Genomic DNA, 13,915 nt, shown 5'->3' on the forward strand with positions numbered 1-13,915 from the left:
CCCGTGAGTCCTATGCCTGGACCATCTCGAATACCCTGTTTTCCAAACACTGCTCAGAAGAAAGCAGCCACCACTCTCGCCACCTAAATCCATACCTGGTTCGGTGGCACCCCGGCAGTTTCCACATCGGGAGTGTTTGACAGGGCCAGGCTGAAACGTGCTTTCGCTCTCTCGTTAGAGAACAATTTCCTCCTGAGTGCTTGCATCTCCCTCCGAAGAGACAAGATGCTAAGTATCACTCATATTCATTTACTCAAGTGCCCTAGTTTGAGTTACTATAAGTGCTTGAAAGCAGAAAAAAACTGTATTTTATTGAAAAATGGGGTCTAACTCAAGAATTTTAAGTGATTCAGCATCATCTTCCTCCAATTAGCCCTAATTAGTGAGGTTTTAAAAGTTAATCTTTAGTGACAGGCCAGTTCCTCCTAGTATCCAAACACAGTCTCTGCTGTGGAGTGTGAGCCTGTCCTTGTCTCCTCGCTCGGTCCTTGGGGCGCATAGAGTGGAGCTGGTCTGCTTTGGATGCGTTACTGTCCATACATTTGAAGAGCAGGTTTCTACAGGGAATCTGGGAGCACAGCAAAAATATAGCATCTCATGGGCCAGGTGCAGGTGGCCTCCAGAGCTCTGAACTGCTGGCAATGCCCTGTCACCTACAGGATGGCAGCACCCTTGCCAACCCTGGGCATTGGCACGGTAGCTTTCCACGATGATAACACAGCAGCCCGTGCCCAGCATCGGTCACATGCGTGAGCCCAATTCATGCTCACAACCAGTTTCCATCAGATGAACACAGAGGAGGGCGGCTTTCTGCTCTGGTCTCATTCTGTTCGGTGCAGACAGTGGAGTAAAGCCGGCGTCTTTAAACACATTAAACCAGAGGCATCTGTCTCCCTATAATTAAGTCCTCCCGCGTGCTTCTGTGACTGGCTATTGTGGTGCGCGTGTTGGCTGTGAGGGGAACGCGCTGTGTTCTGGGACTGTGAGGATGTGTTGGGGCTAGAGGGTGGTTTTTCAGGGTCCAGGCCTTTCTTGCCCTCACCCCCGCCACCCCCTGTGACCTTTTACTGTGCCAAGTTATTGCACCCACAGCCTGCTGTGGGGTGGTGTTAAGTGTGTATGTAGGGCAGGTGTTGGATCTGGCAGGAAGTGTTCTCTACAGATTCTCACTCTGAGCTGTGAAGTTTTGAGGGGCATCTAACCGTTGTGTTGTTGAAGAGTGTGCCTTATGACCAGTGAAGTGGTCAGTGCTAATGTCAAAGCTGTCACTCAAAGGACACTTAGAGCCCATAGGAATGTCCCCAAGGGCCTGCTGAGTAAAGTAAGTGGTCCTTCCGTACAGGTGTGTCGTGTGTGACACTAGAATGAAGGCATTGCACCATCTCTAAAGATTTCCTACAGAATGAAGGACTTCAGATGCTGATTTAACAAATGTGTGGAGTGCTTGTATACCGAGCACTGTTCTAGGTGCTGTGACAGACAGTGACTCCTTCAGTCCTCTTTGTAGCCCGCTGAGGTAGATGCCCTCGTCTTCCCACCCTAAGGCACAGGGAGGCTAAGAAATTTGTCCGAGGTCACATAGCTCTCCTCACTGATGTCCCAAGGCCAGAAGCAGATAAAAAAGGCATTGCATCAGGGCCAGAGGGATACCTTTGCTCAGAACCAGGCTCGCAGCCCATGCTCCCAGCCTCTGAGGCAGCCTGGCTACAGGGCTGGGGCCAATTTAGGATAAATCTTGGTAGTTACCTTCTCTGATGTCAAATTCAAAAGGGTAATTTCTCTTCAGATCTTATGATGGCTCCCATGTCTGTGAGTTTATCAAAATACTTCCTTATTTCTAATCCTACTTTAACATCACTCCTTGAAGATGATGCTAGTTACCGTCATCAAAAGGGAGGCCTCTTTCAGGCGTCCAAGAGCTGACACCCCCAGCCCAAAAAGAACATGGGGTGCACTTAGCTTCCCAATTTCACACTCACCGCTGGAGGCCAGACTGCCTCCCAGAGGACGGGCTGAGGGCTCTCCCTCTCAGTCCTCATGGAGTTTGCTGATGGGCCCAGACCTGAGTCCAAGTGCACAAGAAGGAAGCAATTTCAGTGTCTTCAAGAATCCTTTAGAGCTCAGCCTGGCTGTCCAGGGCTGTGCGTGTGATTCGATGTGTCTGTTGAGAATGCTCTGAAGAGCTCGACCCCCCATCACTGAAGAACTGAGCAAGGTCATCCTGCTGGCCCTGAGAAGGATTCCCATTTCATCTGCCTTCGGCCTCGGGGTGTCAGCCAGAAGAGCCAAGGAGGACGATGGCGTGAGTGGTGTCGCCGAGTGGCCGCCGGGACAATGCTAGTAGAGAAGAACTGTTTTTACATAATAACCGTTTTCAGAATGAGAGATACCAGCAAGGGCTTCCACACAGGGATTTATGTTGATTATTGTGTTTTCGTATCTTTTAAGGAAAAAATATCTCAGTCTATATTCATAATTAAATATGACTATTTTTCATAAAATTTTAGGCTGAAATTCCAGCTTTCCTTTTAGGCTAAATTGATGAAATCATCAATATTTGACCATATTTACCTATAAAAGTGACAGTTTCATAATATTAAATATAAGTCCAACCTTATAGTGCTAGAAATCCATTTTTATGGAATGATCTTCAACTTATGCCATAAAGTTAGTATTTTAGCACAAAGAAATCTCACCTTCACTTCAAATGGTTCGGACGATGTGTAGCTTCTGCTTATTTCAAGACTTCAGTTGTCGACGGGTGTCCATTTCTCCCAATTCGATGGTGGGAAAGTGCACGTCCATCTCCGCAGCGGTCCAGCACGGTCAGCCGCCGCTGAAGGCGTGTGGCCTTGTTGTGACGTCACATTCTGGAGCTCTGCAAGACTGGGAGGAATTTAATTTGAAATTGCCGTGTGGACCAGTTCTGCTCTGGGCCCGAGGAGTATTCCTGCCTTCGATCCACCCAGTGACATTAATCTTTCTTTGATTTAATTTGGTTTTCATTCCTCAAGTGGGCGCCCAGAGGATGCTCCCTGCCTCACAGGAGCACAGGAGGATTGATGAGTCACTTTTAGGAGCACATTTGGAGCACCTCGGGTAGAACAAACAGCATTATATTTTTAACACTTTGGATTCTGTGACACTCTTCAAAAAGACGTTTCTGTCTTTAACTTGGTAGCAACTGACTTGTGCGAAATACAAAATGAAGCCCACCCCACCCCCCAAACATCTGTAAACACACTAGTTTTGTGTCCGTGCAGTGAGGTTGAAGTATCACACGGGGGAAATGCTGCACACCTACAGCAGCTGAGAACGTTGGAAATACACTCACACATATCCATGCTCAGAAACACACAACTCATCTGCTAATGAAATGCTTTTACACTTGCTCTCGGAAGATAATTTCAAAGTAAAATTTCCCTGGGACAAGCCGCGCCTGTGAGCTCTCAGTGCCTGCGCACAGCCCCAGCCGTGGGTCGGTGCCAGCTCTGGGAGAGACGTTTGAACTTTGGCAGTGCTCCTTATCAGAGGGCCCATCCGTGGCGTTTGTGATTATAGAGTACGGGTGCTCGCTTTTGGCAAACAAAGCATCCCACAGTAACAATATTGGCCCAACACTCAACGGGATCCATTTGGGATTCATTCTTTGACAATTACCCAGAATGAATCACAGCTTCCTTTTATAAAAAGATATTTGTTGGCTTAGAAGCAGATCATATCCAGCTCTTTGTGGGGAAGAATTTTGTAACTATGTTCTAACATTCTCATAAAACCCAGAGTTGGAGGGTTGCTAAGGGGGAGCCTGCACAGTGTTCAATTGCATCAAATATGGAGGAAAATTGAAAAGTCAGCCAGAAAAGCAATGAATGGCTCAAGGGGAGAGGAGAGGAAGAGCTCAATAAAAGTCAGAGCCTCACTCAAGACACTTTACAGAGGGCTGAGGGTCACAGCCCTCCCCCCCCNTAAGGGGGGGGGAGGGCCCCCCGCCCCCCCCCCCCCCCCCCCCCCGCCTAGACCCCTCCCCACAAGATGTCATGAACACCAGCAAGTAGTTGGAGGCCTGTGGCCCGAATTCAGCAGCTGGCTGGCCACAGCTGGCAGGACAGCTGTGCTCTGGGGCCTCTCAGGGCTGGCTCCCACTCTGTTCCTTCCTCTGTGGGTGCAGCCCGAAAGGGCTTAGGCCTTAATCCTTTGTGCTTGCTAAGGAGGTTTGTACGTACTGATAGCCAATGCACAGCAGCCCAGAAGAGAAATCTGAGTTTCTACTTTTTTTGCAAACTGGGGAAGGCAGATCCAAATTAGTATTAGAAATAAGAACAGCCTTAGAGCTTTAGGGTGGTGGGAACAAGCACAATCCCAGAATAAAGGTGAGGATTTCTGTACCCGTGATCTGCCTCTTCTTTTGGGGGAGCAGCACCTCAGTGCAGTTTGCTTCTCCCAAGGATGGAGGCCTGCCTCTACATCTTAGCGTCCAGCTTCCCTGGGCAGGGTGGGGAGGGCTACACTGGAAGGCCTTCTGGCTCTGGCTTCCCTGGTCCCAAAGGCCTCAGGTGAGAACTCTTGTCTTTATCTCTAAAAGAGGCTCCACACAGGCATTGCAATAGTGTGTCAAGGTAGTAAAAGCATTTATTTGTCAAACGTGTACATTTTAAATCTGTGGCCCTTTTTTAACAGTTCTATTGAGAAATAGTTTATATACATAAAAGATCACCTTTTTAAAGTATACAATTCAGTGGTTTTTGGTGTACTTACTGAGCTGTGCATTCATCACCGCGGTCTACTGTCAGAACATCTTCATCACCCTGAGAAGAAGCCTTGACCTCATTAGCAGTCACCCCTCGCTCCTCCAACCCTTACTGGAGGCAGTTAGCAGTCTATCTGTAGAAATCTGCCTGTTCAGGATATTTCATATACACGGAATCGTGCCATCTGTGGTTTTTGTGTCTGTCTGTCTTCTCTCATTTAGCATGTGTGAGTACTCCTTTCCTTTTAGTGTACGGCAGTTCTTTGTAGTGTATTCATGCAATGGAATAATACACAGTCATTAAAAAGGGACAAAGTACTGGGAGCAGCAACAACTTGGATACACATCACAGACCTTAATATTGACCCTAAGAAGCTAGACACAAGAATATGTACAGAACGACTCCATTTACCTGACGTTCAAGAATGGATACAACTCACAGTGGTGGAAGTCCGAAAAGGAAGGGGTAGTTACAGCCTGGGAAGGGGTTGTGGAAGTACTTCTTAGGACCTTGAAATACAGTTTTACATCTTGATATGGGTGGTAGCTACACAGGTGTGTAGTTCGGTGAACATTCATTGAGCTGTACAGTTTATATCAGTGAATGTTAAGTACTTTCCTTTAAAAATTAAATTTTTATTTTAAAATGTATGCAATTTTTATGATTTTACAAACTGCCTTTTCAACATTTCATACACCTGCATAAAAGAGAACAAAGCGTAAGTGTACTGCTGATGAGCTGGAACTCCTGTAGCTGCCACTCAAGCCAGGAAGTAGGACACTGCACTAGGGCCAGCCAGAAGCCCCACCCTCCTGATCAACACCCCCGCTCCCTTCTCTGAACCTCTGGCATCGTAGTCTTGACTGGCTTTTTAGTTTTTACGTGAATGGAATCACATAGTATGCATTCCTCTGTGTTGGGCTTCTTTTCTTTTGCTCACGGTCATTGTGAGTTTCATCCACCTGGCATGTAAGTAATTTGTTCATTTTCATTGTTTCATTATAACATTCTGTTGTGTGAACATACCTCAAAGTAGTTGCTCATTCTGTTGATGGCATTTGAGTCATTTCCAGCGTGTGGCAGTCACAAATAGCACACTCTCAGGCTGCGTGCTGGTTTCTGCTGGGCACACACCTAAAAGGGGACGCCAGCTTTGTGGAGACCCGTTTCAGCACTTACTAACACAGCAGGAAGCTCCGAAACGAGGGTGGCCCAAGCATCTCTTGTCCTCTGGGAGCCGGAGGTGTATCTTAGCATGGCTTTGTCTCCCTTCTTCCAGGGGAGACCAGCCCCACTGGCCCCACAGCATCTTGGCCTTGCAGCATCGCACTGCCTGGTCCATCTCCTCTGCAGCCCCAGGGCTCCTGACAGCAGTGTCTCCCTCACCGTCACAGCTCCACCTTCCGGCACAGCACCCAGAACACAGGAATTCTTGATAAATATTGATTTAAAAAGTGAGATTGTGCAATCCAGCCAGCCATCTAATTCCTGACATTGAGAACTATTTGAAATTTTGACAACTCATGTATTTTTTATCTTTGCTTTCAGATATCAAATGGATCTACTATAAAAGTCTTTAAGAAGATAGCAAATTTCACTTCAGGTAACCAACATAATGTTAACCTTTTGTTCTCACTCAGTCTTAAAAAGTCTCACCTTTGCCTCTCAGGAAAGGTGAGACTGCATTGTTGCCATGTAGTTCTCTGGAAGCAGAGAAAAGCCATTCCGGTCTGTTTCTAGTCCTGAGAATGAGAGCCCTGCAAGGAGGACAGGAAGCCGTAGAGAGTGGTTAGCCCAGACACCCAGCACCAAGGAAGTTGCTGCCTCTCAGCAGCCCTAACCTCGAGCAGAATCTGTGTCTTTGGAGCTCCTTGCCAACTGCTCAGTAGGCTGGGGCTGACAGGAGAGAGCCGGCACGGTGGGGGAAGCCAGCAGATAATCATATAGCCCTGCAAGTGCTGAACAAACAAGATAATCGGGTAGACAGCCCAGACCTCCCAGTGACAGCATTTACAACATTGCCACAAAGTGGAGACAAGGGAAACTAAAGAGGGAGCTTTTGTGGGAAAGTCACTAAGCCACTCTCTGAACTCTCTTCTGCCTCCCTGACGGCTGAAAACACTGGGGCAGTGCCCTGAGAGAAATCCCTGGGCCCAGTTCCAGGTTTGTTTCCAGAGAAATTATAGCCCCGCCAAGACGAACAGTCCTCAGCCCCCAGAAAGGTTCTGGGCCTCACTGACAGGGCCCCTCTCTCGCACAGTTAGAGGTGGGGCTTCCTGATTCCTGGAATCAGTACTAGAGGGAGCCTGGTGGGTCCTACCACCTGGTCACAACAAACGGGGGATACGGGGCTCCTGATAAAATAGACTGGCCAGTTGGGTAGGTTGCAGGACAGGTTGGGGACTCCAGCACCGTCCGTGGTTACATCAGGCTGGAGTGACAGAAGCCATCTTGCACAGGGTGGCCGTGATCCTGGCATAGGGAGACTTGTGCTTGTGTCATGGGGAGTGGAAGAGCTGTGTTGCAGGCTTCAAGGACAGACTTCTGCAGAGCTCGTTATTTGGGGATCTTGCCTTTGGATCTCTTCGCTGGAGCTTCAGGCTGTCAGCACCTCTGTTCCCTCTGTCCGGCCCTGCCGAGAGCCCTTATTTTGATCACTCTGCTGCTAACCCTCAACACCCTCCTGCCTTCTGTCCTTTCCCTACCGCCTCTGTCAAACACCCAGCCCAAGGTGAACCCAGCAGCTGGCCCTTCCTGAGCCTGTTCCCACTGTTTCTCTAGGCGTTTCGTCCGCCTTCCCCACAGTGCTACCCTCTCTCCTCAAAGCCCGACCCACACAGCGCTCCTGGCCATCAGCAGATGACTTTACCCTGTACTTCATGAGAACACAGAAATCAGAACTCCCTCAGCAACCAGCAGCAAACCTGCCCCCTGACATGTGTCTGCCCAGTTCTTCCTCCGCGCCTCCCCTCGCCCCGGGCTGCCCTTCCTCCCACCCAAGGCCTGCCTCTGCCTGCGCTTGGTACCCCACCTTCTGTTCGACCCCCGGGCATTTGTACACTAGTAATCTCCTGCGGCCTGCACTTTTCCTCCCTCAGCTACTGTATTTTTTTCCCATGAGCATTTCAAGATGTCCCAGTCTCTCATCTTCAGAAAAAAAAAAAGCAAATCTCTCTCTTGCCTCCACTCATCACTCCCCTTTCAGCCATGTTTCTTGCCAGACTACTGTCTCTTCCTGCTACTCTCCCACTTGCTCAACGGGCCGCACCTAATTGCCCTTCTTTTGGATCCTAGACGGGGTCAAGTTCCTTCTCACCTTTGCACCTGTTTCCCCCACCTCCGTTTGCCTGGCTTACTATCCATTCATTCAGGTTCGGCCCCAACATCCTTTCCTCAGGAAACTCCCAGGCGAGGGCAGTCCCTTGTTAGATGCTCTCTTGGCGAATAGTTATTCTTCACAATCTTTATCACAGTTGTAATTAAATAATTGTGTAATTAGTAGGATGGAATTCTCTCATTGACTAGGATGTAAAGGCCAGTAGGGCGAGGATGAGGTCGGTCTGTCTCCCTGTTGGATGCCCGTAGCCCACGGGACACAGTTGGTGCTCTGGGTGTCTTTGGTAATGATCGGCAGCGGGTCTTTCCACAAGTTTTCACACTTCCAGGGACAGGGAACCGGCTTCCCACTCCAGTGCCTGGTCCAATCTTTATATGGTTTTTTAAGACCATAAGACATAGCAGGAGGGGAGATGCAGCTGTGAAGAGCTAAAGCAGAAGAGCTCAAGTCGCCTCTTCTCAGCACAAACGGGGCATTTATGAGAAGGCAGATTAGTCTGTGGTTCTGTTTTTAATGGGCTGTTTTCTCTCCCCCGGTCTGGCGCTCAGATGTGGAGTACTCCGAGGACCACTGCCATTTGGTGAGTTCGGCTGTGCTCCTGGCTGCACTGGGCGCCTTCTGCAGCATGAGCGGTCTCCTCGGGTAACACTTCTGCTCTGACTTCCTTTAGATTTTACCAGATTCCGAAGCATTCCAAGATGTGCAAGGCAAGAGACATCGGGGGAAGCACAAGTTCAAAGTAAAAGAAATGTATCTGACAAAGCTGCTGTCGACCAAGGTGCGCGTCCTGTCCTGGGCGGCTTTTGTGGCTGCCTTGGGGTGTGTAACATGTTCGACTTAATTTCCACTGAAGTGTGAAAATGTTACAGATCCCTTGTACCCTCTAGGGAAGCAAAATGAAACTTTAAATTGTAAACATTTCCTACCCCCTTCTTCTTCTTCTTCTTTATAAACTGCAAAGATAACAGCACTTTTCAAATTTCTACTGTAACACCTCTGATCACAGATTTAATATTGTTCCCTGTCCCTTTAGCCACCATTTCACTATTTTTTAGGTTGACAGTGTAATTACTCCTTTTTTGTTGTTATTATGAATGAGCAATAAAACTCCCTCTTTGAATTGCAAATAAAATGAAGGGGAGAGTCAGTGACTAGAAACCTCACTGATTTTTTTCATTTTAAAATTAAGAATTCTGTTCACATATAAAAGTGTTACCTGTGAGAGTCAGTGGAATACTACATTGGGAGATTTCACTTTACCTGGCTTTTAGGGGGATTAACAGAAGTCTGCGGTGACCCCCCCTCCCCCACCATGAAATGACTAGCAGTATAAACACTATTACCTGCACCTGGCCCTGGCCTCCTGCTGACGGGCTTCTCCCAAGGGCAACAGAATGCCTGCATGGTGTTTAGTTGATTTGTTCACTGGGTAGAGGACAGACAGAGCCTCTTGATTTTCTCATCTGTGCCACCAAGCTCTGCCTATTTGGTTTCTAGAAAACACTCAGATGCTTTGGAAATTACACAGTGAAACACCATGATAGAAATATACGCAGCAGGAAAAATCCTGGGAACAGAGCACCATCACTTGAGTGCTTCGGGCCGCACGTGATGAGTGTGAGCCAAACATCCGTGGCTTCTTGGTTTATGTATGAGCCTTACCCTGGCATTTCCACTGCTGGAGTTTTCCAGGCTATATCGTTCCTTGTGACTTAACAGTGTTTATCAGCAAGACGCTCTGAACCAAATCTGAACCTGAGCCTGGATTTTCAGGCCCACTGGCCCACACCGTGAGTGCTGGCCTCATTGGAAAATTGTATATGCTTTTTCTTCAGCTTGTTTTTCTCCATTCTGCACATTTTCTCTGAACTTGGATTTGATTTTCCATCATGTTTTCAAAACCAATACCCGATTTGTTTTAATCTCCCAAATCTGACATTCTGTGTCTTTCAGGTGGCAATTCATTCTGTGCTTGAAAAACTTTTTAGAAGCATTTGGAGTTTACCCAACAGCAGGGCCCCATTTGCCATAAAGTACTTTTTTGACTTTTTGGATGCCCAGGCCGAAAACAAAAAAATCACAGATCCTGATGTCGTACACATTTGGAAAACAAACAGGTGAGAACAAACCTTAGGTGAGTACTGACTGTGTCCGAGCCCCAGGGACTGACTCTTAACTAGGAGGAGGACAGGGTACTTACAGTGGCTTCATTTATCCCCGTGTCGGGGCCTTGTGGCTTGTAAGCTACCCTGTCAAAGCCGTTTCTTGCTGTTACTATTTTAAATAAACAAAACTATTCTTATGCAGAGCTTCCTATTCCTTAAGTTAAAATAAACAAAGTGTTATATTTCACGCATGAAAGACTTTCTTTAGAATGTTAAAACAAGTTTAGCTTGACCAGCAAAAGATGAGAAATTAACCGTATTTTGTGGTTTTATCATAGTTTTTTATTAGAGAATAGTTTTCTATTAGATTTGTCCTTCAGAGAATTAATCATTTTGCAATTTCCAAGCTTTCTATATTCAGTCTGATTCTGTATAGAAATTTCTGCTTCTATTTGGTCAAATACCGTACTCAGATTCCATGAGAATGAGCCAAAGGATTGTGCTTTACTTAGTTTTTTAACACTTTACCTTAAGCTAAGGCAAGGCAAGGCATCCAAATTTATTCTAAATTTCTCCTCAGGAGGGAAACATAGCTCATTACCTCTATTTGAAATGTTCTTTGCGCGTGAGCAGACTAGGACTCAGAGTTACGGTGTAATTACTAGAACTCCTCAGTGCAAGCTCAAGCCCTTCAAGCATTAAGGTTAGCCAGACCATTTAAAATAAGGATTAAAAGCTGAAATTCCAGGGAGGTGGGTCTGACCGTCTCCCCTTTAATCCGAGTTTGTCCCAGCCCCACCCTGGCTCTCTCCCTTCCTGTGCCCCAGGCCCTGCGGCTCCCGCACCAAGACAATGGCATCTGAGCAGATGCAGTTTCGGGACAGCGGGGCTATTGAGAGGCCCTGTGGCCATCTGATGGAGGTAGTTCTAGGTCCGAGTGTCGAAGTAGATTATGAAAGGACTTTGAATGTTCTGAAAGTTCATATTCAAATATTTATTTGGATAACTACTATGTGCCAACTACTACTAGATGCTGGAGATATAGAAATGAGCTAAACTGACAAAAATCCATTTTCTCACAGAGCTTGCACTTTAACAGGTGGAAACAGACAATAAATCAAATAGGTAAATCATGGTAGATTAGAAGGTGATTGGTGCCCTGGACAAAGTGGGAAAAGAGGAAAGAGAGGGACAGGACCAGGTGGTCAGAAGCCCCACAGAGATGACATGTGAGCCAGGTATTTAAAGAAGTGAAGGCGTAAACCATGGGGCTATCTGGGGCCAGACAGTTTCAGCAACTGAAGCAACAAAAGCAGATGTCCTGAGGCACATGTTTGCCTGAAACACACGGAGAACAGCAAGGGGGCCAGTGGAATCAGGACTCCGGCAAAGAGCAGGAGGTGAGGGCCGAGGCCTCATCAGGCAGGGTTTTATTGGGAGGAAAACGGAGAGCCCAGTTTTGAGCAGAGGAGAGACAGGATCTAATTGTATGTCGAGAGGGTTGCTAGTAGTCGTGAGAGACTTAGCTGCAGAAGCTGGGACAAGGTGGCGGCTTAGACCAGGGTCTAGCACTTCGAGTGAGAAGAGGTCACACTCTCAAGATTGGCTGAGCTGTTCTCATTGGTAATCATCATCTAATACAACCCAGGACTCTCTGGAGAAAATCTTTGTCTCGTGAGTGGCCACCTTCGGATTTCTGCTGTCCTCCCTCCTAGTGCTCCACCAGGTTAACCCTTCCTTGTTCTGCGTGAGGCTGCCATCTGTTGCTCGGTATGGTTGGCAAAGCAGACCTGCACACTTCAGTAACGAGGGCAGACACACCCTTTGCAATCTGATGAACACAGCATCTGTGTCCCAGGAATGGCCATATCTGAAAAGACATTTCTGTCTCTCGGAACAGCCTTCCTCTTCGCTTCTGGGTAAACATCCTGAAGAACCCACAGTTTGTCTTTGACATTAAAAAGACACCACACATCGATGGCTGTTTATCAGTGATTGCCCAGGCATTCATGGACGCATTTTCTCTCACGGAGCAGCAACTTGGGAAGGTAAGGCCAGCTCCAGTATTTCTTGTATGAGTCTGAAGCACTCTTTCTTGTAAATATTCAAGTAATAAACAATTGGTCAAAATTACACCAGCTAAAAAGAAATAGTCAATTATGTCACTGAAAATGTTTTTCTTTAAAATCTGTCTTATTTCTATTTTAATCTAGTTTTTAAGGGAAAATCAAAATAGTTGATTATTATACTCACCCCATTGCAGAACTCTTTACCATAAAATATAAAGCATTCTGCAGACACTAATAAACTATAAATTCAAAGTATAAAACTTCTAAAATTGGCCTAAATTAATTCCATCTGAATATCCCCCCCAAAATTTACTTGAATATAACAAATTGTTTTGGGGAAGAAAGTCTCACCTAAGATTTCAACCACTACCAGTTTGTCAGTTTATAATCAAAATATCAATATTGTTTTTACTGTGGTTTTTCTTTGCTGAGCAAAAGCCTAAGAAAGCAAAGAAAGATTAAAGTGCAGAGCAAACTTGGAGAGGGATGGATATTTTGGTCCCGTTCGGGCACTCCACAATCTACTACACGGAGCAGTATCTGTAGCTAATGGACTTCAGAAAGTCTGTTGAAGCCAAGCGGTGTCTTTTGGGCAGAAGGGTTTTGGGGGTGCCTGCAATGCAGTGAGATCGATTAAGACCAGATTGACTCCTGGTCTTAATCTAAACTCGCCATCACCCCATTTCTTCAAGACAAGCCCATTTTTCACTGTTGTCTTTCTAAAGTTGCCTAGTCTCTCAAAGTAGAGTCTTGACTCCTCCTCCTTCCTCCCTCATGAAGGAAGAGGTTCCTTTGGCCAGCCTCTGCCCTGGTTGGTTACTGCTCACTTCAGTCTTGAAAACGTCTGTCCCTTTCTTCTCATTCCTCTGTCCTCTCCTTCCCTCCCCACCCCCACCCCCGCTCCACTGGGTTAACTGCCACCTGACCGGTGGCCTTGCCCCTCTGTCCATCTCAACTCCCCAACTTTCCCTTTTCAGTGTCTCATGTTCTCTCTCCAAAACACAAATCAAATCTTGTCAGTCTCCTGCTTAAAACATTGTAAATACCTCCCATTACCCATCACGGCCCTTTCTGAGTGGGCTTCAAGTCTCTTTTCTGGTCTCATCATTTTTTACACACCCCACACCCCTTCTGTACTACCAATTTTACTTTTCCCAGTCTACCATGAACTTGTTTCATCTCCCTTTGCTCGTCTCTTTCCTGTCTCATGACACACCTGAGTAAAATCGTACTTATTCACTCACAAACATTTCACTCATCCAACATGGCTTCTTAATGTGTACCAGAAACTGTGGGAGACTCAGATCAGCCTCAGCTTCTCTATCTGTGACCTTTGCCCTGAGGTAGTCCCCACAGACTTTCTTCATTTGACCAATAAAGTTCTTTTTAGTACATAATGCATTGAAAGCCGCTTAAATGTTTATTTACTCAAAGTAAAAATTGGCTTCGTTTACTGATTACTATGTTCTTGGTATATTTCAATTAATGCTCACAAGAACCACATAAGGTAGTTAATATCACCCTCATTTTATAGTTGAGGAAATTGATATTCTTGGAGGTTACAAATCTTGCCTAAGACCAGAAAAAGTTACTACAATCCCTGATTCCCCCAATGCCACAATCCCTGCCTTTGCTCCTCGCCCTGGCACCTAGTTG

At 46.6% G+C, this 13,915-nt stretch overlaps 1 protein-coding gene across 1 annotated transcript in view; it reads left to right on the forward strand.

Annotated features, from left to right (window-relative positions):
* PLXNC1 (plexin C1) overlaps window positions 1-13,915 on the forward strand; it is a 151,913-nt gene that overhangs the window by 133,089 nt on the left and 4,909 nt on the right. The window contains exons 24-28 of the mRNA XM_037064685.1: window positions 6,297-6,351; window positions 8,634-8,665; window positions 8,756-8,863; window positions 10,039-10,202; window positions 12,091-12,238. Coding sequence (XP_036920580.1) covers window positions 6,297-6,351; window positions 8,634-8,665; window positions 8,756-8,863; window positions 10,039-10,202; window positions 12,091-12,238 — 507 coding nt within the window. The remainder of the gene's footprint in view (window positions 1-6,296; window positions 6,352-8,633; window positions 8,666-8,755; window positions 8,864-10,038; window positions 10,203-12,090; window positions 12,239-13,915) is intronic.

The sequence above is a fragment of the Sturnira hondurensis genome, unplaced genomic scaffold, assembly GCF_014824575.4.
Source record: "Sturnira hondurensis isolate 20B ecotype Veracruz unplaced genomic scaffold, ASM1482457v3 Scaffold0015509, whole genome shotgun sequence".
NCBI classification, from domain to species: domain Eukaryota; kingdom Metazoa; phylum Chordata; class Mammalia; order Chiroptera; family Phyllostomidae; genus Sturnira; species Sturnira hondurensis.